This window comes from Phasianus colchicus, chromosome 7 (assembly GCF_987193195.1).
Source record: "Phasianus colchicus chromosome 7, bPhaCol1.hap1.1, whole genome shotgun sequence".
Taxonomy (NCBI): Eukaryota; Metazoa; Chordata; class Aves; order Galliformes; family Phasianidae; genus Phasianus; species Phasianus colchicus.
In genome coordinates, this window is record NC_143442.1 from 34,134,669 (window position 1) to 34,160,767 (window position 26,099).

At 50.5% G+C, this 26,099-nt stretch overlaps 3 protein-coding genes and 2 long non-coding RNA genes across 8 annotated transcripts; 4 read left to right on the plus strand and 1 right to left on the minus strand.

The window, feature by feature from the left end:
* Positions 1-2,176: 2,176 nt before the first annotated feature.
* LOC149917318 (uncharacterized) lies at positions 2,177-7,618 on the plus strand. The gene is made up of 4 exons (XR_016468470.1): positions 2,177-2,594; positions 3,157-3,233; positions 4,528-4,632; positions 7,550-7,618. It is a non-coding gene; the product is annotated as an uncharacterized LOC149917318 (long non-coding RNA).
* Positions 7,130-15,599, minus strand: MREG (melanoregulin). Its single transcript, XM_031604570.2, has 5 exons — positions 15,101-15,599; positions 11,949-12,108; positions 9,338-9,428; positions 8,426-8,589; positions 7,130-8,283 (listed from the first exon to the last, which is right to left on the minus strand). Exons 1-5 carry the CDS (start codon positions 15,190-15,192, stop codon positions 8,164-8,166), a joined length of 627 nt encoding a protein of 208 aa, XP_031460430.1. The 5' UTR covers positions 15,193-15,599; the 3' UTR covers positions 7,130-8,163.
* On the plus strand, positions 8,548-9,418 carry LOC149917319 (uncharacterized). Its single transcript, XR_016468469.1, has 3 exons — positions 8,548-8,636; positions 8,806-8,882; positions 9,166-9,418. It is a non-coding gene; the product is annotated as an uncharacterized LOC149917319 (long non-coding RNA).
* Positions 15,600-16,807: 1,208 nt separating the features above from the next.
* On the plus strand, positions 16,808-19,402 carry LOC116236053 (putative methyltransferase DDB_G0268948). 4 transcript variants are annotated; one of them, XM_031604565.2, is made up of 7 exons: positions 16,808-17,015; positions 17,434-17,564; positions 17,665-17,825; positions 17,942-18,155; positions 18,350-18,450; positions 18,653-18,790; positions 19,041-19,402. In XM_031604565.2, exons 2-7 carry the CDS (start codon positions 17,454-17,456, stop codon positions 19,129-19,131), a joined length of 816 nt encoding a protein of 271 aa, XP_031460425.1. In that variant the 5' UTR covers positions 16,808-17,015; positions 17,434-17,453; the 3' UTR covers positions 19,132-19,402. The 4 variants fall into 4 exon arrangements, with proteins under 4 accessions (XP_031460425.1, XP_031460427.1, XP_031460426.1 ...); XM_031604567.2 differs by having other exon boundaries at positions 16,809-16,965; XM_031604566.2 differs by having other exon boundaries at positions 16,810-17,038.
* A 3,286-nt stretch (positions 19,403-22,688) lies between these two features.
* Positions 22,689-24,293, plus strand: LOC116236055 (interferon lambda-3). Its single transcript, XM_031604571.2, has 5 exons — positions 22,689-22,889; positions 23,275-23,352; positions 23,458-23,601; positions 23,694-23,774; positions 24,128-24,293. The coding sequence occupies exons 1-5, from the start codon at positions 22,728-22,730 to the stop codon at positions 24,221-24,223; spliced, it is 561 nt and encodes a 186-aa protein (XP_031460431.1). The 5' UTR covers positions 22,689-22,727; the 3' UTR covers positions 24,224-24,293.
* Positions 24,294-26,099: the final 1,806 nt, after the last annotated feature.

Sequence of the window (26,099 nt, forward strand, 5' to 3'; positions counted from 1 at the left end):
ATCTTGCAACCAGCCAGGTTTGTTTCCTTAAGCAAAACCAAATCATCTTTCATAAGGTCAGCAAGCTCCCAAAGGGTCAATTACAGGAATACAGCTGCAGATGGGTAGATGTGGCATGAAATGAAACCGCTCAGTGAGGGGAGTGAAGGAGCTCTTCGTTCTCCCTTTTACAGGTTGGTGATTCACTGATGTGTAAAGGAAATTCAGCAATTGGAGGTCCTGGTCTCGATTCATGGCATGCAGGTTGGCATAGAGATCTTCCAGCTCTGCCTGTTGACTTCTCAAGGTGCAGGCTGGAAAATAAACCCTATTGTGAATGGTTGAAAAAGAGCCAGGAATTTAAAACCAGGCTTTGACCAAACAAAATGTATCTGTTCTTTTGCTCTGTGCTATGGCTAACAATTGAGAGATCATGGAAATAAAACACTACCAAGGACTCCTCATCTGGAGGGAGACCACTCTGTTCTCCATCTGGGCACTGAGCCATTGACCACCACTCTCTGGGTACAATCTCACAACCAGTTCCTCATCCACTGAACAATCCACCCATCGAACCCATATCTTTCCAATTTGGGGAGAGGGATGTTATGGGAATCCAGATAAATGACATCAGTGGTCTTCCCCTGTCCATTGATGCAGTTACGCCATCACAGAGGCCACTAGGTTGGTCAGGCAGAGCTTGTCCTTGGTGAAGCCATGCTGGTTATACCATATCATCTCCTTCTCTTCCATGTGCTTTAGGAGGATCAGCTACATGATCTTCCTCGGCACTGAGGCTGACAGGTCAGTAGTTCCCTGTCTAGCCTTCTAAAAATGAGTGCAATGTTGCCTCTTTTCACCTTTCAAATAGTAATCCCACTCTGTTTTCTCGATGATATGTTATGCTAGGTCCCGAACCCCAGAAAAACCTCAGCAGTGCCTGAGGATGAGGTGCGTGCAATAGCTGTCCTTCTTCCCCCCATCCCATCTATTTTGAGCCTCTGCTGCCCTGCAGGGAGGAGCTCTGGGTGCCCTCGGTTCAGACAGAGCATATGGGGTGGTGGTTTCTCCCTGCTGAGGCTGGCAGGATGTTTACGTGCTGCTCATCTCAAGGTACCCGCAGCCTGAAAGCCTCTTACTCAGTTCTGCCTGGTAATTGGGATGTCTCATTGGCATGCCCAATATCAGCGGATCCAGCTGAAGCCTGATGTTCCCAAACAAACCCTGCCTTCAAAGCCCAGCTTGCAACATCCTCTTGGAGGTTTCTTGCTTGACGTCATCCTGCTCAGAGCTGCTTTCAAACAGTCCCTTGTTAGCCCGGGAACAGGGTACACTGCCTTCACCCTCCACCAGCATACAGGAGCCAAACAGCAAAGGGATTTATGAGACAGGGTCAGGAAAACACTGAGTAATGGGAGAAGCGGCCTCGAGGAGCCAGGCAGCTGTTTATCTCGTCCCCTGCCTCCCCAGGGAGGCAGCTGCACCGTGTCACATCACTGCCCAGAGCTCTGCCCTGCCCCATTCATAAAATCCCACACCATCTTTGTGTTTGCAGAGGGAGCCCTGGTGTTGGGGAGCAGCAAAGCTCTAATTCACCCGGCTGTGATAAAGAGGCAGGGCTGCGTGGTTATCTCTTGGTGTGTGTTTTATTTAATGCCATCACCCAGAGGCTGGTGGGGCATCCCTGTCCTGGAGAGCAGCACGCTCACAATGGGGATAGGAAGCCTGCTAGCCACCTGGCTGCCTTGCTAACAGAATTACCCCTCTCAGGCAGCTGCCTCTTTATGGCTGCAGTCTGGTTTTCCAACATAATTCTTCCTTTCCCCTGTCTCAGACTCTCTGTTGAGTCTGGCCCCTCGCTCTCTGTAATTGAAACATAAGCATTGCTGTGCATCAGACAGGCAGGGGCTTTCTGTGTTGGTTGGTTGTTTTTTTCCTTTCTTTCTTTCTTTTTTTTTTTCTTTTTCCCTAATTTCTTTCATGGAAACCCATGGGAATATGGCTGTAACTTTAAATACCTTCCAGCACCACCAACTGAAATGAGGTTGGGGAACGGAGAGAATTAAAACATGTTTCAAAGAAACACGCGGGAGGAATACAAATAGGGAAAGATCGCCTGAATTCAATCTTTTGTAGGGTCTTTCAAGGAGAATAAAATAATCTCGGGAGAGGAGTGTGCCTGTAAGGGTAGCAGCTGTGTACTTTCTCCTTCCCAGAGACCTACATGGAGGTGTAGTTCTCAGTTTCCTTCAGCTCCTCCACCCAACAGTGTTGTCTAAAACTCCTTCTTGATCTCACCGAAGAGGGAAGGAGTCCAATGGGATGCAATCCTGGAAAGTCAACTGCATGAGGGGTTGGGCATTCCTGCACCCTGCTGCTGCACAGAGCTGAGGATGCTGGGTCTGCCCAGGGGCTGCATCCCAGGTGCTGAACCATCATCCTTTATGGCTCAGAAAGGAATCTGAGTGCAAAACAACGCTGGGCATGCCGAAAGGAAGAGATAAACTGCTGCAGCCAGGTGTGTGTTTACAGCTCAGTCACAGCCAGTTGTGCTGACCTCTGCTTTACCCACAGCTCGCTGTCGCCTGCGTGTAAAAACCCCCTTCCTATGGAAGGTTGTAAGGCAACTGGATGTGATACGTCATGGATGGGGTGATGGATGGGATGATGGAGGGGTGTGGTAGGGATGCAGGAGAGGACATGGTGGAGGCGGTGGGGATGGAGAGGATGGAGGGCATGTGGTGGGGATGGGGATGATGGAAAGGACTCGGATGATTGGATGGTTGGAACTCGATGATCCTTCCAACCCAAGCCATTCTATGATTCTGTGTCGCTGTGTCTGCAGGAGATGAGCCTGTGGGGCTGGTTCTCCTCGCTGCAGCTTAGCAAGGGAAGAAATAGTGAAGGATTTAAAGAGAAATTAATGTTAGAAAGTGGTATTTGTGGATATAGAAGAAGAAACCACCCTGAGCAGCAAAACCCTGCTGGTTGGCTGTCTGTCTGTCTGTCTGCAGGATTCGTGCTGGCTTACAAGCAAGGGGCTGGATGTGTGCTGTTGGTCTTATTGCCCTGTAGCCTTTCATATTGGGTTTTGTGGTGTCACTCCTGCATGAGGAGTGGCAAATAGTGGGAGGGTGCTGCATTTGTGACCATATTTGATCTTTAATGTGTGTCCAGGCTGGATGATGCTCATGGGAGGTCCAGTGGCCGGAGCAGAGGTGGCATGAGTCTTGCTTTCTCCTGGTTTATCACAGGTATGTAGGAGTGCTTGTTTCATCAGTGATACCCTGGTGGAGACCAGGCTGCACTGTGTGCAGCTGGCATATTTGTCAGGAAGCCACCCAGCTTGGGAATGGTGGTGAGCAGATCCCATGCAACCTCAGCCAGCTGAGCAAGGGGCAGAACTCTGTATTTGTTGGGCTTCCTGCAATGCTCATTGCTCCCAGTGTATTTTTAGAGCTTCCTTGGGAAGCTCCATCCCTTCTGGAAAGCAGAACTGGGGCATAAGCCAGTGCACTTCTCTTCTGATACCAACTGTGTGATTACCCAAACTTGGTCATTTCTGTGGTGCATCCAAGGAGGTAAAAAGGAAAAGTGAAAACACTTTCCATGCAATTGGGCAAGCAAAAGCCAAATAACACCATCAGATCCAGTCTGATTAGCTCAGGACTGGTGGCTACGTTAAATGTTGAGCAGATCCACCAGTTCACAAAAGATGATGGAAGCACGGGGCTGCCTTTGATGAGGACAGATGTCATCAAACCAGATTTCTCAGCATGCCAGCACACGTCTTGTGCAGGGCTGAGAGCTGAGGGGTTAAAAGGTGCCCTTCTCTTCTGTTTGGAATGTTTTCACTGGATAAATAATCAGAACACCACTAGCTGCCATGCAGCACGCTTTGTCTGTGGGGCTCACAACCAAGGGTTAAAGCCCTGAACAAAACTGAACGTATCAATTCTGTCTGGCAAAGCTGATTTATCAGAACTGAAACTATCCGCATTGCCCCCAGATTAAAAAGAAAATGTTTTGGCACTGCTGTGACCTAAATCTGAAGTTTTAGTTTCTGGGTAGAAACAATGCTTTATCCGGCTTGTACCAAAAAGCTGGAGAGCATTACAAAAAAAAAGTCAAAATGGAAGGAAAACATCTTGAAATTATTATAGCAGAGTGTTTTGGATAATAGGCTTGTGAACGGTTTTGATGTACAAAGTTTTGCTTGAAGACAGATGCGGGAATAGCAAGATCTCATTGCCATCAGCCCCTGGAGGCCCCACCTCCCCATCCCAAACCTGGATGGGCAGATGGAGATGGGCAGCTCTGGGAATGGAAACCGAGTTTCCAAACCCCTGGCCATCTCCCCATCACCAAATAATGCCGTTTCCTTCCTTCCCTCCCATTCACGTTCTCCATACAAACTGTTCACAGCATTCTCAAAAGGGCAGATATTGCTTTACAGAAGGACGTTGAGCAAGATAACCTCCTCAGGTCCCTCCAACCTGTGATCCCTACAGCATGAGGAATACTTTGGGCTTTGTTTTCTTCCCGCAGGCACACAGAGAGCCTCTCCCCACTCATGGAAATCTCTTCAGGAGCCATGGCTGTTATTTCTGAGACTTTGATGCAGAAGAGCCATGGATGGGCAATTGGCAGGAGGTTTGTTTTTGACTTGGGAAGCGTCTGGGCTTGCCCTGTGTTTATGTCTCTGCAGTCTGACTCAAGCCCTGCTAAGCCAACAGGAAGAATCTCAGCAGCTCAACAGATATAAAGCTGCCACTCTCAAAGGGATGATCTTTTGGTAGCACATCCTTTCCCAAAACGTTTCTTCTTTCTGATCTGCCGGCGAGAACTCGCACCAAACAGCTTTTCTTTTCATGTTGATAATTCAGGCGTACACAAACACATCTCATCCTGCTGGCATTGCCCAGCTAACGCTGCACTCCGCAGCATCACCACTGCATATTTTGGCACCAGTGCTGTACCCATTGCACACAGCCTTCTCCACCTGCCAAAATGCCTTTCCTTGGGCTGTGCCTTTTTTTTTTTTTTTTTGCCTCTGTTTGTTGCCTTGCTTTGATATGGCTGCCTTTATCTGTTTATTTTATGGCAGCTGGGATCCTACCGTGTCAGCCTCCGTGATGTCTCCCTCCACTCATCCAAATAAGATAAAATAGTCACCTGAATGTATCACCACTTTGAGAAGATGACTTTTCTCCTGACAAGATGAGGATAAAGCTTATAGGGAGAGGTAATACTTTTCATGAGTCAACTGATAGTAAAACCAGTAAGCTTTTGGCCATGCAAGGCTTTGCCCGGGGCATTAAGCAGAGCCCAGGGGTTAGATTTTTCCGTGGATTCCTCGTGCAAAGGCACTACCAGTGCATCCATGACGTTTGCAGTCTGGAGGACAAGGAAATGCTTTCAGTAAGCCTTAACTTGCAGAACAAGGACTCCCCATGCAAAAGTGGTTGCTTGTCTCCAAAGGAATACTACTGGAGAGCTGTTTTGTGGCAAGTCAATCATCGTTACTGATCCTCATTAGATTAGAAAAATACAGGTTTTTCCTCCAGGAAAGGTTTGTAAGTGCTGGTATTTCTAACGTTAGAAATGATTGAAACGGAATGGTTTGAAACAGCGATTTTTCCTACAGCTGGAATTTAGTAGATGATGGTTTTCTCTCTCATGTCCATTGCCATTAGTTAACAGAGATCACGGTGTGATTTACACCACTCCCTTCCATCTCCTTTGCTCGCTGCTGCTCAGCCTTTACCAAACACCTGCACTGCCACCTTCTGCCTGGATTGCAGCTCACAGCCCGATTTCCAGCTTTCTTCTTAGCCTGCCGAACTCAAGGCGCGTCCCAGGAAAGTTCAGAGTGCAAAGAAGAAACATTGAGCACGGTCACAATGGTCCATCCGTTGAGTTTGCTTATAGCTGCTCTCTCTTAGGGCTGTGACTGTAATTCCTAGCTTTGGTGTAAAGGATGGGAACCCTACGGTGCTGCTCCTTGCGAGCCACAGAGCTGAAATACTTTGCTCAGCCACTGTGAAGCCAACATTGGCCAACAATTAGCCACAAGCACTCGCCCGGGTTTGCTTGATGGCTTGATCGATGCAGGCAGTGTCTGAAATAAGCAAGGGGAAGGATTCAAAGCTTATGCTTAATTATTTCTTATCATTAAGTCAGGATCTCACTTCCAAGAAGCTGCCCTGATTTGTCCCCCGTCGGCTGTTTGTTTCTTGTTATCGTACGAACTGGTTGGTTCTCAGAGAGCTGGGAGATTAGAGATGATGTGCACGCATGAAAGGGCTGGCAATGTTTCACTGCCTTCTGAAGATGATTCCTCACAGCATGGCTAAGGGAAGAGTGGCCTCTGGTGCTCACCGAGATGCCTTACAGCTGCACTCCCATCTGGGTGCTCACTGGCATGGGCAGGAGGATCTGGTGGCTTTGCTCCATCTGTCTCGATGGAGAGGGATTTGCTGCTTAACAACGTGTCCTGGACCACTTTGTGAAGCAGCTTGTCTACCTCAAAGCCTTTGTTAAAAACCTAAATTAAAGCCTAAATATGCCCTTGAACACCTCAGGCAGGCCTGTGTTGCAATCAATACATTATTAGAAGCACGAGCCCTCAGCCTGGTTATTCCTCCCTGCCCCACAGAAGCGATTTAGGAACCCATCGATTTAGGAACCCATCAGGCAGCTTTGCATAACGTGAAGTGTAAGGTGATGATATCCCAAGGGCTGGCTTTTGTGGGGCCGTGTGTGCTTTGGCACTGTGTCCCTGGGACCGCCAGACAACTTGTTCAAACCAAACCCTCGAGCACACGAGTTGCCTCACACTAAGGTTTATTTATTTTCTCTAAAAGCATGGCAGCCTTTCCAAAGTGCAGCTGAACTGCAGCTAAAAAAAAAAAAAAAGTCAATGGGAAATGGGTACCAAACTCCAAATCCCGTTGAAATTCAATTCAGTCCCCATCACCTTGTATGAAGGCTTTGGTCTTAGGCTGGAAAATGACCTTTACCTGCAAGTCAACCAGCAAGCTGTGTAAAGGTATGGAGAACAGCTTGCAGAAGCACATGATCTGGAAGTAGCTCAGCCCTTTTGCTATCAGCAGATGAAATAAATGTAGTTGCCCCAGTGGGGTCACAGAGAGTAAGAAGCCTTGGTTTCAAGCTAGGTTTTGTTTATTGAATTCAGGTTTCACCAATGTCCAGAGCTGACAAAAAATATTTCCCAGGAAGACAGACAAACAGAAACATTTCATAAATATATATATATATATCAAACTCTGTAGATATAAACAGATAAAAGCTCTATTTTGCTCTTTTGGGAGGTCCTTTGTAACCAGCATTTTCAACTGATCCATTAGCAGCAAACGTGTTAACCAGTGATGAACTTCCACTTGTTGTCAAATGAGCAAATCCAGTGTTTTCAAATTATTGCTCGCTATCAGACACAGACACACACACATACAAAAACAGATACAAAGGGTGTTCATTAAAAATCTTCATTAACAGCACTGACCATATACACGGATCACCAACTTTGTGGTGCTTTTTATTATTGCAGTTAAGACTTGGACGTTTGGAAATGGAGGAAGACGTTGGTGTGATCAATCCGAGGGCATTACAGGAGGAATATTTCTCAGCAGGTCCAACCACGGAGCCTTGCTGAAATGCACCTTTGTTCACAGTGCTGGACTGAGCATCCCTTGACATGAGTTCCTCCAGATGCCCATCGCTGGGGACCCGGCACCCAACAAAGCCAGGATGCTGATGTCAGTCCTGTCCTGGGAGCTGCTGGGCCAACCAACTGGGGACAAAGAATGGGACTGTTGCACAGAGAAATGTCATGTGGTTGCAGGTGAGCGAGGTATTTTTCCTTCCTGGCTGCGAGGGCTGAGGGAGGCGAAGGTCCCATGGGAGGTGACAAGGTGGACGTCCTCGCAGTGCTGTCATTAGGGACATCGTTTGCAGCTACTGGTGCAGGGTTTCCCTGTGCCTATTTGCATACCCTACACAACATACCCTACACTGTGATGGACTGAATTCCCATGCCTTCCCTGTGGGGCATCGCCAGCCCACTCCTGGGCAGGGAAACAGGGAACAGCACTACCCATGCTGCAGCCCCTTGGCACAGGAGCCTGGTCCCAAGGGAAGTTAAACCCACTGTCCCCATGCTCCTCAAGGCGTCGTGGCAGGGGTGTGCTTCTCATCCACTCTTTCCATACTGGCTCTTTTTGGGTAGACCACACTGGCCAGCTTGAAGAATTCATCCGCAGCATCCAGAGCGATCAGCCGGTCCTGCCAAAGCAATGGGATTGTACAATCACTGCCATCACATCTTTGAGCATCCTCTGGTGCAGGTCACCTCCTTGCTCCCTGAGTTTGAGCTCACTTGCAGAGTCAGAGCAAGAAGGAGGGATGCACACTAGGAGCTACTCACCACCACAAAGAGGTAACGCTCAGACAGCTCCCAGCTGGTTGGGAAGATGTTTGTCTCTTCAGAAAGCTTTAGCAGGATGTCCCGGGCTTTGCTCATGTTCTGAGAGTCGCTGACAATGCTGAGTTTGGTCACTGACAAGAGGGAGTCGGCTTCCTTCTGGAAACCTGGGGAGAAGATGTGTTAGAGAGAGGAGCCAAACATGCAGAGAGCAGTGAGTGTCCCTTTGCAGCAATAAATGCATGTGCAAGTGTTGATATAGCAGTCACCATCTCTTACAGCAAGGGTGCCAAGGGAAAGAAAAGGGGAGGAAAATGAATTAGTGTGGTGATCAGGAGATCTTTAATTGTAATTGCCACCACTGACTCTGCACTTATCACTAGGGAGCTGGCAGTGATGCACGAGCTGAATGAATGAATGAATTCCCAGCGTTCCTCCCATCCAGGTGCCAGAACAGCAGGTAGGGCAGGAGTGGCTGATTTCCCCACCCCTTTTGCTCCCAGTGACAATGCCCTGGAGCAGCTCCAAGCCCTCCTCTCATTAACCACCAGCCACCTGGAGTAGGAGGGCTGCTGTTGAGCAATTTTATTTGCTGAAAGAACATTTCGAATACGCTTTGGAGCAAATAGAGTGGGTGATTTGGCTCCAATCAGATGATAGGAGAAGGGGAGGAAAACTAGGTGTGTCTGTCTTCTCATCTGGGAGGAATATTCATTTCTCCATGCTTGTTTGCAAAAACACAGGGTGAAGTATTCTTGCAAAAGGAAACCCCAGATGGAAGACTGCGTGCCCAAGTTGCTGTGGATTTGAAGGGCTCTCCTGGACCCTCACCACCAGCCCTCCTGCTGCTGGTGGCTCCCGGGCTTCTTCTCATTCAGCACCATAGAAAAGACATTGTTTTGTCCTTCATCTTACCTAAATCCTCCAAAATGTGCTTCCACCTGCTTCTCACTTCTTTCCGTGTTTGCCGTAAGGTATAAATATCGTAGTTGAGCTTCTGCCATTCCTGCAAAGCAAAGGGGTATCATGGTTATTTGCACATGAGGAGGCCTATATTGCTTTTCTGGGCATTTCAACATCTATAAACGGAGCCAGAGCTCATAATTACATTCCATGGATTATGGCAACACCTTATTTGCATAGCCTTGTGGTTAAACTGGCATTGCACCTCTTCTAATAGGTGATCATAGCCCATAGAAAGGTAAAAGTTGCTGCTGTACAAAGGTGACACACACAGTATCTTCTCCAAACTGATCTGGCACGTATGTCTTCAAAAGCACTTGGGAACAATAAAACTAGACTATTTTAGGGGTTGGGGTAGCATTTTCTAAATCATAGACTCACCAAGGTTGGTGAAGACCTCCAAGATCATCCAGTCCAATACCTACACCAGTATTTCCCCACTAGACCACATCCCTCAGTACACAGCAAGGAAGAGGGGTGCACGTGGATGCTAGATGGCCAAACTGGAACCATTTGAAATAATCACTATCCTTAGTAACTGCCAGGTCATGAAATTAATGCTTTAACGTAATATAGCTCAAATCCACAGACTTGACCTCAACCTCTGTATCTGCATAATGGGACGCTGCATGAAGGGGAAGGGCTTGAGGTTATTGTTACACTTGTACCAGTGCCATTAAAGATGCTTGTTTGTAGAAAAAGACATTTCTGCACTGGAACACAACCAGGAGTATTTCTACTACATCAATTTAACACACGTACACGCCAAGAAGGATGCATCGACAGAAGCATCCGCACAGCAGGTTGTAGCATCACTCAGATCATTTCCTCTCACTAACAGCCTCGATTAATCCCATTGCTGAGCAGCAGGCGACACAGATGTACTCCTGCAGAATGAACGGGTGCTCATCTGTGCCTCCCCCCCTGGGATCCTGCTCCCTGGGTTCGTGATGCTGATGAATACCCATAGAGACAGGCTAAGACTGCCAGCAAAAGGAGGCTGAACATGATTTCAGCCCTTGGCAAAGGAAATGGAGGAGGAAGGAGCAGGAAGGCATGTGCTGGGTGGGAGAGGCCTGGTCCTGCCCTCCCTGAAAGTCACTAATCTGAGTGGCCAGCACGCAGGGAAGCTGCTCCTGCTGCTCTCTGGATTAAGAGCAGTGTGATTTCCCATCTATTTTTGTTTTGAGGGAATCTAGGTTACAGCTTTCTCATCCATCCTGCTTACTGAGTTGTCGCTCCAAGGAGGCGAATCCAGTCCCAGAGGACCTCTAACATTGTGCTGTCCAGGAAGAATTCGGGGAGTGTGTGAAGGAACAGCCTCAGTGCAGAAAGTGATGCTTTACAGGGGTGGACAAGCAGTGTGGGAGCAGCACGTTGCCCATCTCCTGTTATTGTCACCTCACTGTGCTGTGGGGTTTTATGTTACACCACAACAGGTTTGATGATGCTGCAGGGCAGGAGCCATCCTGCAGGAAAAGAATCTTGCTCCATCTTTGCAATGTTGACCCAAGTGTTGATAAGCTTGGATGGCAGGTTTGATCTCAAGGGTAATATTAGTGTTACCAGCCCCTTACCAGTATAAAGGAGGAAAAGGCTTGGTGCCCATAATTTTACGCTATTGGCACCACTGTCAGAAAGGCTCATGATTCAGAAAATAGAAGCAGGTCAGGGAAAATGAGATGCTGGTTTAATGGCCGTGGTGGTGCCACATGGAGACGTGGGGTGAGAGCGCTTTGAGTCCTTCCAGCATCCTAAATCCCCATGGTGAAGGTGGGGAAGGATGCAGTGAGCACACAGACGTGCAGGGGGCAGCTCTCCTTTTTGCTCCTATTTTAACTGAGATGTACAAAAAAAGATGCTATGTCTGTGTCGTGTTTGCTGCTGACCATTCCCTGCCCTGTGGCACTGGCCCTCTCCCAGGGCCAGCAACAGCTCCCAAAGCAGATTATCCCCTTGGCACTGTTCTTCAATTAGACTTTTCTCCCTCCCTCATTAGGGGCAGCGGGCAATGCAAGCTGGCCTAGTTTTCCAATGCTCACTGGAGGACAGAGAGATTTGGGGCCGAGGGCAGGAATGTTGGCTCTCCAGGCCAAATTCCTCCTACTGCCACCCAGAAAGGGCACAGCTGGAGGCTGCAGCAGCTTGTGTGCCCTCAGCAATTCTCTCTGCACAAATAACGGGGCCTGGTGGGACACAGGAGAGCTGGGAGCACCCCAGAGCAGCATGAGTGCCTCCAATTCCCCAGCTGTAACAGCAGTGGGGCTGAGCATGAATGAAGCGGTCCTAATCAGGCTGCTGAAATCTTCTGTGCACAGAACAGTTTGGAGAAAGAAATCAGGGCTGCAAAACAGTGCTTATGTAAGAGGGATGATTTTTTTTCTCATCTGTGCCAGTTCCTCAATAATCACCATACGACCCATTAGGGGAGCACTTAATGCTGCGCTGGAGCTGCAGTACTCAGGATGCAGTGGGCATCCCCATCACAGAAACCCCCAAATACCGTCCCAAACTGAGAAATAAATGGAACTGGTGATCTTAGAGCACATCCTGATCTCCTCACCTCGGAGTCCTTGTCCAGCTGGCTCCGGCCCACAATCATGTTGTACAGCACTCGGTCGTCATCTGCCTCTGTGTGGGTCACGTCGTGTGGGGTGCTCCACAGGTTCTGCTCCTCATCCCGTGCCAGCGTGGCCCCAAAGGAAGCATACGGGTTGTTGTTGCTGCAGAGAAGGGGACATGAGGCTGTGTTAACACCCAGTGTCACCTTGGCCTTCCCAAAAGACCCTTTCTGCCAGCTGAAATCTGGCACGGCCATGGGATAAAGCAGATAAAGCACACAGTGATGCTGGGGATGGGTAAGCCTGGAAGTGGGGTGGCTGGGAACAATCACAGCCATGTGATGGACCCAAATAGCTGGCCCCATCCATCTGGCATGGGAGGGAGCAGATGGAGCCAGCACTTCCCCAGTGCTGCCCCATGATGGGGTGGAAACTGAAATGCAGGAAACTGAATCTAAGAAAGAAGTGTGCTACAGAAGGTTGAACGTTGTCATGGGTTATTCAGAGAGGTTGCGGGGTCTCCTACCATGGAGGTGCTCAAAATCCAATGGAACCTGTCCTGGGCACCCTGCTCCTGGTCTGACTATGCATCAGATGGGAACACCTGGATGGGAACACTTGGAGACCTTAAGGAAAGCCTGGGTTTGTCCTCTCAGTATCTAAAGAGGGGCTTCAGCATCTAAAGGGGGGCTATAAGAAAGAAGGACACAGTCTCTTTAGCAGGGTCTGCTGTGATAGAACAAGGGGAAATGGTTTCAAAGTAAAGGAGGGGAGATTTAGGTTGGATATAAGTTTTTTATAATATGGGTGGTGAGGCACTGGCACAGGTTGCCCAGAGAGGTGGTGGATGCCCCATCCTGGAAACACCCAAGGTCAGGCTGGATGGGGCTCTGAGCACCTGATGGAGCTGTAGGTGTCCCTGTTCAGTGCAGGGGAGTTGGACCAGGTGGCCTCTAAGGGTCCCTTCCAACTCAAATGATTCTATGAATGGGGAGCAGGCAAAGCATCACCTCCTGAGCATCATCCCCTCCTGTGGTGGTGAGGAGCTCTTCTGTGCCTTGTGCTTATGGCTGGGTGCTGCGAGTGGGAAGTGCAAAGCTTTTATGGGGTTGTTTCCTCCTGCAGGGAGAACTTCTGGCAGAGTACTTCCATCAGGCCCCCACGTTTCTAACCAAGACGTTGAAGAAAAACATCACAAATGGGGAAAAATTTTACCCCTCACACAGTGGTACCAGCAGATGTCCTTGGGATTTCACAGAACCACAGATTTGTAGGGGCTGGAAGGGACCTCTAGAGATCGAGTCCAACCTCCCTTTCTGCTCACTTTGCTAGAACAACCCCTGCTGATTCAATTTGCTATCCAAACCCCATTCCTTCCTCTAGGAATCCATCCATCCAACCTTGGTCACACTGCAGTGCTTTATCCCCGATGTCATGGCATTACAAAGGGTGCTAAGGGGAGCTCCAGCATGTGGATAAACCCCTAAAAGTGGCTCCCTAATTAGACTTCCAGCAACCCAAAAACCTGAGCGACAGGTAACGAGGGGAAGATAATCTCTCTCCCAATCTCTCATTAAAGCCAAGGGAACAGGCAGGTTGCAGGACACAGATGACACTGCACAGCTCTCCCAACACATCTCCAGGTGTCCCAAGCAAGTGGGGAACTCCTGGGACACCAGAGACCCCCGTACTAAGGGGTTCTCTGTGGGGTTCTCACCTTGCACAGCCTATGGGGAGTTGTTCCATGTGAGCTCATCACCATCCTCCTGCTTCCTCCCACTCACTGACCCACCCTGCTCACTGTAAGATCTTCTGGCAGTAACACTAACACACCTTGGCTTTGCGAGCCACTCCCTTGTGTCTTGCAAGGTGATTCCCAAGGAAGGGGAACAGCAAACCCCAACAAACATGGGGAGCGACAGCGGGAAGCGTGTCAGCCCAGAGTTGACAGCAGGGCTGAGCATCACTAAAATGAGGGAATATGGGGAAAAAGCAGCACAGGAAGGGCCACCTGCCCATCTCATGTCACTTGCAGCAGTTTCCATGAGACCAGAGGGATCTTGGACCAGCTTCAATTTGCTCTTTATCCAAAAGCATCAACACTTCATGAACAAATTTCTGCTCTGGGCTGCTTTTAGCCCAGTTTAATAAATCCCAAGACTCAGAGCCCAAATTCTCAGTTTATTTGCATCATTCCTTTTAAACAAGGCTGCTGCAAGACCTCCACTTTGCAATATAAAACCACAAAAACTTCTCATCCAGGGACAAGCCAGCAATTAGGTCATCAGATTAACTATGCTGCCACACTTGCACAACAGCAGGTATCTCTGCTTTCCTGATTATGGCATTAATTGGATCGGTGCACGTTGCTAAAGAAAGGTGCACAGCAGCACCTGCACCTCTCTGCCCGTGTGTGGGGCTCTCAGGAGGTTAATGCGAATTTCCTGGCCCGCCAGCCCCATGCTCAGGATTATCTGGTTATTATTTAGGGAGCTGCTTTTAATGGCACCAAATCAGGGTGCTGCAATCCCTGCCGCCGGTCCCCGCTAACTAAATAGGTCACCACATGTCTCAGGAATGTTGCAGTGCTGTGGGAGGGTTTGGGTGCTGCTGCAGACCCCCTCCCATGCAGGCTGCCTTAGAGATCTGTCATCTTTCAACCTTATGCTGCATTCAGACAAAGGCTCAATGCGGTGCCCCGTGCTGCAGACCTCCAGCTCCCCTTCCTGGGCATCACCAGCAGCCCCAGTGGGACCCCATCCATTGCTTCTTGCTCCAGCCTCCCCGATGAAAGCCCTGAACCCTTGCAGTGGAAAGACAAAAGCCGGGTGGTTTCTATGGTGAAAGACATGTTTTGCTCTCCAAAACTTCATTTGGTTGTCGGAAAATTGAGAGCAGCGCTCCGGCATGCATTGTGCCATGGGGAGTGAGACCCAAACAAGGCAGAAAGCGAGCTGGGAGAAAATCCCTCTGGGAGCTCAGAATCTCCGAGCAGCGGCTGCGGAATGACAGCTGGGAAAACGGGCAAAGCTTAAGGTGGGAGAGGGATGCGGGCAAAGCGGGGCCACGCTTGGAGCATCGCTCCAGTGCGAGCAGATCGGGGAGGGGATGGAGATGGGATCACCCGGAGCAGGGATGGGATGGGGGCACTCACCTGAGCAGCGGCTCCTTCTCAGGGGCTGCTGCCTCCCCGCTGCAGCAGCCGCAGCAGCCGCCAAGCGAGCGCAGCCAGGCCCCCAGCCCCATGGGCGCAGCAGCGCTGGGCTCTGCCCGTCCCCGTGCCCCTCCCTGGCTCCCCCCTGGATCCCCCGTGCCTTCAGCCGCCGCAGGGCATCACGCTCGCCCTCCGGGGCCCCGCACAGCGCGAGCACGCAGGGCACGGGCAGAGGAAGGCAGGGCACGCTCATATTTCTCCCCCTCTTCTTCGTTCCGGGGCGACGCTGATTCATTACCATCCCCTTCCGGGGAATTATGGCCACTCGGATGCTCGAGAGCGAAGCTGTGCGTCTGCACGGCACAACAGCAGTGCCATACCCCTGTTGGGACATATTCGGGTTGGGGGCCCGTGCCCAGCCCTGGAGGGCCCCATGGCTATTTCCCACGGGGATCGGGGACAGAAGGGATTATCCAGAGTCTGGTTTCCTGCACTGGGAGCTCGTCGTGCTCAGGGACCGATGGCTTTTTGCTGCTACTGTGCACGTCTCCACCATCCCACTCAGCCTCAGCTGAGGTGATTTCCCCCATCCCGTACAATTATGAGCACTCAGAAATCAGCAGCAGGCAACGGCCCTCCCCTCGGATCTGCTGGGCTGCTGCCTTGTTTACACATTGGCAGCATTCAGGGGGAGTCACAAGCAGCAGCAGCCCAGGATGCGAGCAGCTCCCACCAGCTCACCTGTGGCCTTCTCCCTTCCCTGCCTGGAGCCTTCATTCCACACATTGCTGCAGCAAATAGTCATTCAGCCCATGAGCCCTGTGGGTTCAGAAGGAGCCTTGCAGAAACCCTGAGCATTTTCACATCCCTTTATTCCTTGCTGGGATGATAAATGTTGTTCCCTTTCCATCAGAGCACTGGCACAGCTGCCCAGGGAGTGCTGGGGTCACCATCCTTGCAGGTGTTCTATAACTGTGAGAATGTGGCACTGAGGGCTGTGGGCACAGTGGGGTGAGCTGAGGTTGGATTGGGGATCTTTGCTGTCTTTTTTAACCTGAATGATCCTGTGACATAAACAAAGGAAAGTCTCCCAAGAGCCAAAGCCTCTCTGGGGTCTTAAAAGCAAATTACTGCTTCTAAAAAGTAAGTGCAGTATTACCAGCTTCTGCACAGTGCTGCAAATACCCCCTGGCACAGATGGGGCTCCAGACCCTGTTTTGCCCATTCCCTGCGGTCCCATCACTAACAGAGATAGAAGCAGGGGGCTCAGCTATGTGCAATAAGCATTACTGCCCTGAATGCATGCAAAATGGCAACAGGCTGCCTTGGCACAGGTGTGGGGCTTTGCTCCTAACGCTGGAAGTAGGGTTATAAAAGCACCCTGTGTGCCTTTCTTCTTTTGCAGGGTACAAGGAGATGAATTCAGTACAGGCAGGCTGCAAGTAAAGGGTTGAGGTTCCTACAGGGTTTGGTTTTTGCTCTCCTTTGGTATCTGCTGCTTGAGTTGTTGACGCTGCTAATCATCCCCTTATTTGTGTGCATTCTGTGCTTAATTACCACAGCCCCCATACCAAGGGGAAGCCCAGCTCTCGGGCTCCAGCATGCTGCATTAAGGCTGTAGGGACCTCACAACAGAGGTCTTAGGATGCTGTACTTGCAGCTCAGCTGCACGGCGCTGCAGCTCTAGAGGGAGCAGTCGGCCCTGCAGTGCTGCCAGGCCCGCTGCTGCTCTTTCACCCCAGCTACGTAAGGAGGGCTGGGAATGTTTTCCTGGAAAGCGAGGCCCCACCCGTGGTGTTTGCATGCAATGAACCCTGCAGGGCCCCATTCTGCCCCAAAGCTAGCCTGTCCCTGCTGGCTGTAGGGTGAGTGGCCTTGTCCCTTCGTCCTGACGCTGCAGGAAGGCCTGGGAGCAGTGAGCTGGGTGCTGCTGGTAGCGTGAGTAGCTGGGGGAGCTGGGGCAGCGGCAGGGAGCAGATGGAAGCATTCCAGTGTGAGCAGCCGGGTTTGATGCTCCCTGCTGAAAGCAGCCGGAACAGAGAGCGGCGGCTCTTCCTGCATTGCAAGCTGTAACCCTTCCCTGCCTGGCGTGCCCAAACAGCACGGGCTGTGCTGTTCTCCTGAGCTCTTTGCACGCAATTGCTGCCCTTGTGGGAGCTGCACGTCCCCGTCACGCTCCCTAGGTCCGTCTCTTGCGCGGTGCCTGCCACAAACGGGTCATGGCTGCTGAGGCTTCCGGCTTCTGAGCACGGCCCCATGATGGGGGACGCTGAGGGAGGGGCCTGGGCAAAGTCCTGGTGCTGGGTGCAGGCTGAGCACTGCTGTCCCAGCAGGACAGCCCTGAGCTCCCAGCATGGCCGCACAGATGTTTGAGGGCACGCAGCACGCGGCCGTCTACCTGAAGTATCGCTTTGCCCCCGGCAAGGAGCTGAAGGACACCATCCTCACCTACGTGCAGGAGAAGGTGAGTGGGGCACAGCTGCGCTCTGTTTATATCCTTACCCCTGTGAGCAGGGCTAGGAGTCGGGGTGCTGCTGCTGTGATGTGCCCCCTTGTCCCTGCAGGCTCCCAGCTGCACGCAGCTGGCTGTGGATGTGGGCTGCGGGTCGGGGCAAGGCACAGCCTTCCTGGCGGAGCGCTTCGCAAAGGTGGTGGGCACCGACATCAGCCACGCACAGATCCAGGAGGCCAGGGCTGCCTCCTCTCCTCCCAACATCTCCTATCTGTGAGTGCTGCGGGCAAAACCCAGCTCCTTGCGTGCCCTTTAGCTTCGTGCCTTACTCTGCTATTTCCAGCATGATATGCTGTTATATTTTATTTTTTTTTTCCCCCTGTGCGCAGGGTGTGCCCAGCAGAAGAGCTGCCCTTTGAGGATGCCTCGGTTGATCTCCTGGCCTCGTTCACGGCCGCGCACTGGTTTGATATTGGGAAGTTCATGAACGAGGCGAAGCGCGTGCTGCGGCCGGGCGGCTGCGTGGCCATCAGCACCTACACCACTGATATGAGCCTGCATTATGGGGACTGCTCCGAAAAGCTGACCCAAATCTTCCGGGAGGTGAGGGAGGGCACCGAACCTTCCCCCCTGGGGCATTGGGAAATGTGGGTGCGTGATGGGGTGAGGAGCTGAGGGGCTGCAGGATGGGCTGCTGTGGGGAGAGTGTCATAGAAGTGTATATGCCTCAGGCCTAGGACCAAGCTCTGTGGAAATGAAGAGCTCAACGTGGTTGTGTTTATCTGCTGTCATTACAGGCCTGGGACCAGCTCTTAAAATACTCGCATAGTAGAGTAAAACACGTCCTGGAAGACTACAAGGAGATCTTTGAGGCTTTGCCATTTCCAGACAAGAAGAGGTGAGCAGGAGCTCCTTGGTGCATGACTGTGAGTGAGAACGCTGCTCCTGACCCATCAGCTGCCATAACGAGATGCTTTTCTCTCTTGGACCTTGGGTGAAGTCACGAGTTTTATTCATCACTACATCACTCTGCAGTCACCCTTGTTCCATTGCCTGTGTTTAATGTGCCAGTGCTCCTTTCTTCCCCATTGCCTTTCTAGAATCACCAATATCTACGATAAAATTCCCATGACGGTTGCTGGGGTGGTTGGTTACTTAGAATCTGCCTCTCCATACCAAGTCTTCATGAAGAGTGATCCTGAGGCTGCAAAAACCCTCCTCCCAGGGATGGAAAAGAGGTAATAAAAGGAAAAAAAGGCTTTTATGAAAATGAATAGGGCATGGAGAATGTCCCCTTATAGGGTGAATCAGGAGTGGGGTTGAGGGGAAAGAGGGGTGTGCTGCTTTGTGAAAGGGTTCCTGCCAATTGGTAATCCAAGCTTTGAAGTGCTTTGGAGGAAGAATCTCATCCCTGGTTGTGGTCATCTCCCTGCACCTGGTGCTACTTGGCTGGATGGGAGTGGAAAACCCTTACTCTGCTTCTTGCAGGCTGCTGGAGACGATGGGAGCACCCTCACGTGACACCCCGCTGGAGTTCTGGGTGAGGTATGTCTGCATCCTGGGGCACAAGGAAGCATGAGGCAAGCCTCCTCCTGACCTCGTGCTGAGAGAAGCAGGACTCCAAGCACCCTGCTCTTCCTTGGGGAGATTGGTGGTGATTTCAGTGATCGAAGCCTTAATCTTAGTAAGCAGACACGGGCTTAATGCAGGGCCGTGTCTGTGCCACGCTCCCAGTCTGCCCAGCAACCTCCTGTTGGAGGGACCAGGGTGGTTGTGATTCTTGTCCCACATCCAATCCTGTAACAGCTGAATTTCTTTAACAATAAAAAGAAAAACGTTGCAAAGTGGAATTGTGTTTGGCTTTTCTAATAGAGGCTTGGTTGGCCTGGCTGCTCTGGTCCCTGAGGAATTTCTTGGCACAGAGCTCTTGCAGCTTGAGCCTCCCTGGGCTTGTTCCTGCAGAGAATTGTTTGCGTACCCCTTGGATCCAGCCTCAGTTCTTTATCTGCTCTGTGCACCGAAGATAACTGTGTGCTACTCCCTGAAATGCAGAGGCGAAGTGATTCAAAGCTGGGTCTCAGCAGGTGCTGGTCGCCTCCTGTTTGCTTTCTGGAGGCATTGAGGTTCCATGGGGATATCTCCAGTTTCCCAGGCAGGAAAGGTGCCCTAAAGCTGTGGTCTGTAAGGAATAGGGGTCCCCTTTCCCATAAAAAGGGATGCTATCAGTCCCATGGGGTTTTTCTCCCATGGAAGCACTGTGGGGGAGGATCTGGCCAGCCCATCCCTGTGGGGTACTGCAGGTGAGGCAACATCCCCAGGCTATCCTCTGTGTTAAACCTAAAAGGGTTGGAGATGCTATGTCCCTACAGCACTGGCACAAGAGCTTTCAAAAAAAAGGTGTGTTTGTATTCACAGCAGCTTATTAGAACAGCTCTCCTCATGTCAGCCTCTGAGGGATGATGCAAGTGAGCAGGGGTGATGTAACATGAATTGCATCACTGCAGCTGGGTGCTGGTAGTGACACCAGCAGGCAGAATGGCTGCAGTGACAGCTGCTGAGCAGTGGCCACCTGTTGGATTTGGGGCATTACTTTGTCTTGCTTCACCTCTTTCCCCCCAAGTCTTTGTACAACCAGCTCTAAGAGGGTGGGGAAGAAACTCCTGGCCCCTCTGTACTTCCTTACTGCACAGCGTGGCTGGTGGCCAATGCTGCCTGTCCCAGCCTCCTGGTGAGTCACAGGGCGATGGCCTCACCTGGCACTGGTGACTGGTTGGCACAGCCATGCCTGTTTTGCTTTCCTTTCCACACCTGGGAATCTCCTGCAGTTGGGGATTTCTTGCTCTGGAAAAGCAGAATGAACCTCCCCAGTGCTTTTCTTCCACTTTGTAGCATCGGGGGACCTGTAATTGTTTGTGTCACTCAGCACAGTCAATAGACGTGGAATGTAATTAACAATTTCTTAATGTAGCGAGGCCAGATAGCTGCTCATTTTCTTGTGGGCAGAAATCATCACTGCCTATGCCTCCCTGCTGGGCTGGCCGTGGTGTCCCCAGCCTGTGTGGCTTTAGGGGATCTGCCGTGGTGGGTGACAGCTGCTGTAGTGGCAGAGCCAGTAGAAGCGTGGTTCAAAGGAGCTGTGCCAAATGCAGCCAGACTGGGTTGAGGTACAATCTATTGGTGTGAAAGCATCTCTTGCAGCTCCTTGTGCAGGACTCTGGGTTTTCCTGCCAGCTGCTCTCCGTGCCCACGATGGAGCCGTGCAGTGTGTCATGCTCTAGTGCTGTGCTTACAGCTCTGGCTTCCCTGCTCTGCTTTCACTTTACCTTTGGCACCTTGGGATTTCCTGCTTGCCTGTGTAAAGTAATGACGTCTCATTACGCTTTGCCAACCAGAAATGATGCCTGGGGAAATAAATGCTGCAGTGACAGAAGAGACAAGCTAAAGGAGCCAAGTCCCACAGCAATGTGATGCTACTATGACACCCAATGGGCCAACCCAAAGCATCTCTATGGCTGTTCTGAGTGCAGCCAGCAGCAATGGGTGCAGGTTTTGGGGTAAATCCCCTGGATTATGGTGTAGATGGGACTGCAAGAGCTAGCACTGTTGCCAGCTTCTCACCCAGGAGGACATGCTGCTCCAGCTGCACTGAGGACGTTGTGCCCAGCTTTAACACCTCATGGGATTTTTCTGTTATGGATGTTCTATGCCTTGCTTGGATAGCTTCTGTGGAGTTACTTTCACTGCTTTTGGCTTCTATTTCATCGTTGTACTAAGTATGAACAAGTTGCATTCAATAAAATGCATTTTTCTCAATGTGTTTGTTTCTTTAAGTGGACAGAAAGGAAAGAGGAGCTTTTCAATCTTGGGGCACACGAGGTAATGAAGAACCAAGCCTTGGCTGAGGCTCAGGCTTTTAATTATTGACCTTAGCTGTATTAATGAGTCACATAGCCCAGTGCTGGTGGGATCCTGGTGGATCCTGGTCCTGCATTGCTGTCCACGACTTGCCATGAGCAAGAATCCCATGTCTCGAGTGCTTTCAGGCTTTACATCTGCATCTGGCTGTCCTGGCTCTGCTCCAAGCTCTAACTCCATCCAGTCTGAGCAAAGTGAGCACTGCTGCTGGCCTAGCTGCACTGCTCCTCGTCCTGGCTGTGGTGCCTGGTGATGAGATGGGAGGCAATGAACACGAGTCAAAGCACATCTGAGCACAGCAAAGCCTTACTGAGGGGACAGTCATGCTGGCACAGGGTGCTCAGTTTGTGGGGTCTCCACCCTTGGTGATAGGCAAAACAAGGCACGGTCCTGAGGAGTGCCTGCTTAGGGCAGTGAAGCAGTGGAACAGACTGCCCAGAGAGGTGATGGATGCCCATTCCTGGAGACACTCAAGGACAATGCACTGAGCACCTGATCAACTGTTTATGTCCCTGTTCATCGGAGGGGAGTTGAACCTGATGGCCTTTAAAGTCCCTTCCAACTCAAATGTTTCTATGATAACCTGCTCCAGCTGCACCTGCTTTTTATACACGCAGGATTATATTTTTCTATATTTAATGATTGATTAATGCACAAAACAAAATGCAGATGTAGTTTCACAGCTCAGGTTACCTCGAGGAAAGAGCAGAATTTGGATGCACAGCGCTGTGGCTGCCTTACTCAGTGCTACACTACTGCACAGTGGCTCTTTACACACATGGGTATATTTTGCTATACTTCATGATTGATTAGTGCATGACATTCAAAGTGCAGTTATAGTTCCATGGCTCAGGTTACCTTAGGGAAAGGGCAGGTTTCTTGCAGCGCGGGTGTGTTTTTACAGCTGCCAAGGCAGCTCTGTGAAGATGCTGTATTTGCATTTTCCACGAATGCTGCTGAACAGGGAGGAAAAGCCATGCACAGTGCTGTGGGGTCCCACCATGTTGCCCCATCCCGGTTGTCATATCCCCACAGCGCCCTCACCTGTGGCCACACCTGTGGCCTCGGGGTTTCCTCTCCACTGCTTTCGCTTTCCTGTCGCAGTGCTGCCTTGCCGTGGATTTTCCTGTCAAGCTGAAAGTGCAATCCTGCCCGCTGCTTAAAAGCCAGAGAGATGGGGCAGAGCTGCAGAAGTGACTTGAGAAGCTCCATCTCACCTGATTCTATTTCTTCTTATACTTATTTAATTTTGCTTCAAAGATGGTAGGCTACGGGGTCACAGTGATATTGGTGGGGATTCTGGGGGCACTCGTGGTGGATGCTTTCCCCCGGGTCACTCCAAAGAAGAGCTGCAGCCTCTCCAAGTACCAGTTCCCTGCACCTTCGGAGTTGAAGGCAGTGCGGAGGATGAAGGAGCAGTTTGTGAGTATCTAGGGCAGTGAGCCCTGGGCTGGGGGGCATCGGCTGGCGGGGAGCGAGGCAGAGAGGCAGCTGAATTTCAGGCCCTGAGCAGCAAAATGGATGTTTTCTGGGGTGTTTTTGGACAAGATGGGTGTTTTCTGAGGTGTTTGGGGGCAAGCTGGATGTGTTCCAGGCAGTTTGGGGACAGCAGTCCCCAGCACAGTGAGCAGCAGCACTTACCTGCCCTTGGATGATGCTTGCATCCTACCCATACCAATAGGGTATGGCTATGATGAATTTTGTGCTGGTTTCACATTTCTTGAGAGTGAAGCAGGTTGTGCAACAAACCCTAAAATCCAAGAGCAGCTTTTCAGTCTGTCCCCATTCTCCCATGTTTCACCTCCAGGAAGAGATCATGCTGCTAACAAACCGAAAATGCAACACCAGACTCTTTCATCGGAAGTGGAACACGGCCGAGCTGTCGGTAAGGACGATACTATGGAAGGGGAACCCCTCCTCCAGGCAGGATCCCCTTCTCCTGCACCCTGAGGCAGCTTCTGATCTGTAACAATGATGCTCTCGCCTGCAGGTAGCTGACCGGATCACCCTGGTGGAGGCTGAGCTGGACCTTACCATCACCATGCTCACAAACCCCACAACCCAGAGGATGGCTGAGACGTGTCAACAGCCCCTGGCCTTCCTTAACCAAGTCCGGGAGGATCTGCGAGACTGCGTGAGTGTCCCCCCAACCCTCCAGCCCCAGCTCTGTTGCATTGGTGTTAGCACCGTGGGCATCGCTGGTGCTTACAATCACTCTCCTTGCAGTTGGCCCTCGAGGTGCCTTCACATCAGCCTTCTGGGAAACTGAGGCACTGGCTGCAGAAGCTGGAGACAGCCAAGAAGAAGGTAAGTTGGGATGCTGGGCAGGAAGGCTGGTCTGGTTCCAGGGCCTCTTTAGCAGACAGCTCATCGCTTTGTATTCAAAAGCTCTAAATTCTACTTCAGAGTATGCAAATCAAGGGCAAGCTAGAGCCTTTTTTGCATCCCTCCATTAAGAAGCAGCCAAAAAGGCATTCCTCAGCACCTCCAAACATGGCTAGAGTTTTGACCACTCATATAAAGCAACCTGACTTCCCAAACAATGCATGGAAGCCATTGCAACCTGCAGTGCTCAGCAGGGAGAGGCCAAGGACCCATTATACCCCCAGGTCCTGTTCATGCTCCATCCCCCGTGCTCACCTCTCCTTCTCCCATTTCAGGAGACCCCTGGCTGCCTGGAGGCCTCGGCCATCCTCCACATCTTCCAAATACTGAACGACCTGCGGTGTGCAGCCCAGCGTGAGGATTGCACTTAGCCCCAGTGCCCTGCATCTACCCGGGAGCAGCGGGTGCTCTCACACTGCTTTATGGAAGCTTGGCTGTATTTTCCTATTTAAGCATTTGTCTTATTGATGTGAGCTCAGGGAGCAATTTTGTAAGAGTCTTTTAAGTTATTGTGGGTTTTGTGGGGGTTTTTTGTACCACGTATTTATAAATATTTAAGGAAGATGTAAAGAAATGCGCTTCTTGAAAGGTACTGCTCAATGAGGATGAGCATATTTATTGTATATCTTTGTTTTGCTGGTTTTCAAAACACTGTTTTTAAGGAGATCTATTTTCTGTACTCACTATTTATTACACACTGTTACATATATTTACTTGTATAGATAATTTATAATTTATTTTTACATGCTATTTAACATGAAAAAGGAAATAAATACCTTAAACTGACAAACTACCATCACGTTTCCACATGATGTCTTGCTATAGTATCATCCCTTCAGAATCGTTTGGGGAGGATATCAATATGGATGTTGGGCATTTGAAGTCAGCAGAACCTCACCCCTGTGCTGATGCCATCTAAAGGTGCATCCTGACACCTTTCCTGGGGCTCACTTTTGGGATGAATGGATGCTACAGTGGCTGGGGATGTCCTTGCTTGCTGGGTAGCACCAAATATGGGAAGTCTGAAGCCTAAAGCATCCCAATCCTGAGTGGGAAAGGCTCCAGACTTGGCCATCCCAGAAGCTCTCAGAAGATCCCTGTTATGATTTAATTATCAACCACAAGGATAGGACAAATGAGGAGTGCTGGGGAAGGAAGGCACTCTGCAGGGAGAGGAGAAAAGGGATGGATGAGCAGTGCTGAACATCATTCAGTTTGTATTCCTTTGGGCCCAGATGCTTCTTTGGAAACTGATCACCAGAGGAGGGGAGCTGGTGAAGCTGTGAAGGTCACACATCGTGTCACCAGGGACAAGAAGTCTCCCCAACCACAGCAAGGGGATCCAAAGCACGCAGATGAGATTTTCTGCAACTTAAGAAAGTCAACAGTTGAGCTTCATCACTGGATCACCTTATAAACTTCTTCTGCCCCCAAATCTCCCATCAGAACCCAGGTTCACGTTACCCACAGACTGTGCACTGTTGGTGGTGCAAAGGCAATACTTCCTTCAGTAATCTCCAGCTTGAGAACTGATTTGTAGCACTGCACCAAGCAGACAGACCTCAAAGCTGCTGGCTGCCAGGGCTTGACATACCCTAGAGAATTATGCACAACTGTAAGCAATCTGCTGATTCATCTGATACTGTTACAAGAAAGGGTGATTAAAAGGCTGCTGTGACAGAAGAGGTTCTGCCAGAAGGTGGGTTTCTATTGAAATTAAAACAAAATAATAGTAATGTGTAGGGCTGTACTGATTTTTAGGGTATTTTTCATGGAGAATAGCCAAAATGAAACTTTTTATTATTTTTATTTTTCCTGAGGACATAAGGCCTTCAAATCAGAAGAAACCCAATGAGCATCCAGCCAAACTCCAGAGTCAGGGCAAGCTGTGCAGGGACACACCCAGGTGAGTCTTGGATGGTTCCAGGAAGAGAGATTTCACAACATGGGTAACGCTTTCTGTTGGGTGATTTTGTGAAGCAGCTCTGTGCCAGAGCCAACTGCAGGGTGATGGAACACGCTGGAGAGGGCAGAGGATGACAAACAGGGGCTGTGACAGGGACAACGCTTTCCTAGCCCTCTGCAAAATCCTTGAATGCTTAGGATCAGGGGCCCAATGCCCACTTACATCAAGGACGCTCTGTGACTAATAGGAAAGGTTTTGAAGCCTCCAGTTCTCCATCCCTGCTCTGAAGCAAAGGCTTCAAGCAAAGGCTGCCCTTATCTTACTGATGTACAGCGTGGACA

Bases quoted from the DNA above. Each gene is read 5' to 3' on its own strand.
- MREG (XM_031604570.2), bottom strand. From the start codon at position 15,192: ATGGGGCTGGGGGCCTGGCTGCGCTCGCTTGGCGGCTGCTGCGGCTGC. The intron at 12,109-15,100 runs GTGAGTGCCCCC...CCTTCTCTGCAG, and splicing joins GAGAAGGAGCCGCTGCTCAG to CAACAACAACCCGTATGCTT. The intron at 9,429-11,948 runs GTGAGGAGATCA...TTTGCTTTGCAG, and splicing joins AGCTGGACAAGGACTCCGAG to GAATGGCAGAAGCTCAACTA.
- LOC116236053 (XM_031604565.2), top strand. From the start codon at position 17,454: ATGGCCGCACAGATGTTTGAGGGCACGCAGCACGCGGCCGTCTACCTG. The intron at 17,565-17,664 runs GTGAGTGGGGCA...TTGTCCCTGCAG, and splicing joins TCACCTACGTGCAGGAGAAG to GCTCCCAGCTGCACGCAGCT. The intron at 18,451-18,652 runs GTGAGCAGGAGC...TTGCCTTTCTAG, and splicing joins CCATTTCCAGACAAGAAGAG to AATCACCAATATCTACGATA.
- LOC116236055 (XM_031604571.2), top strand. From the start codon at position 22,728: ATGGTAGGCTACGGGGTCACAGTGATATTGGTGGGGATTCTGGGGGCA. The intron at 22,890-23,274 runs GTGAGTATCTAG...TTTCACCTCCAG, and splicing joins GGAGGATGAAGGAGCAGTTT to GAAGAGATCATGCTGCTAAC. The intron at 23,775-24,127 runs GTAAGTTGGGAT...CTCCCATTTCAG, and splicing joins TGGAGACAGCCAAGAAGAAG to GAGACCCCTGGCTGCCTGGA.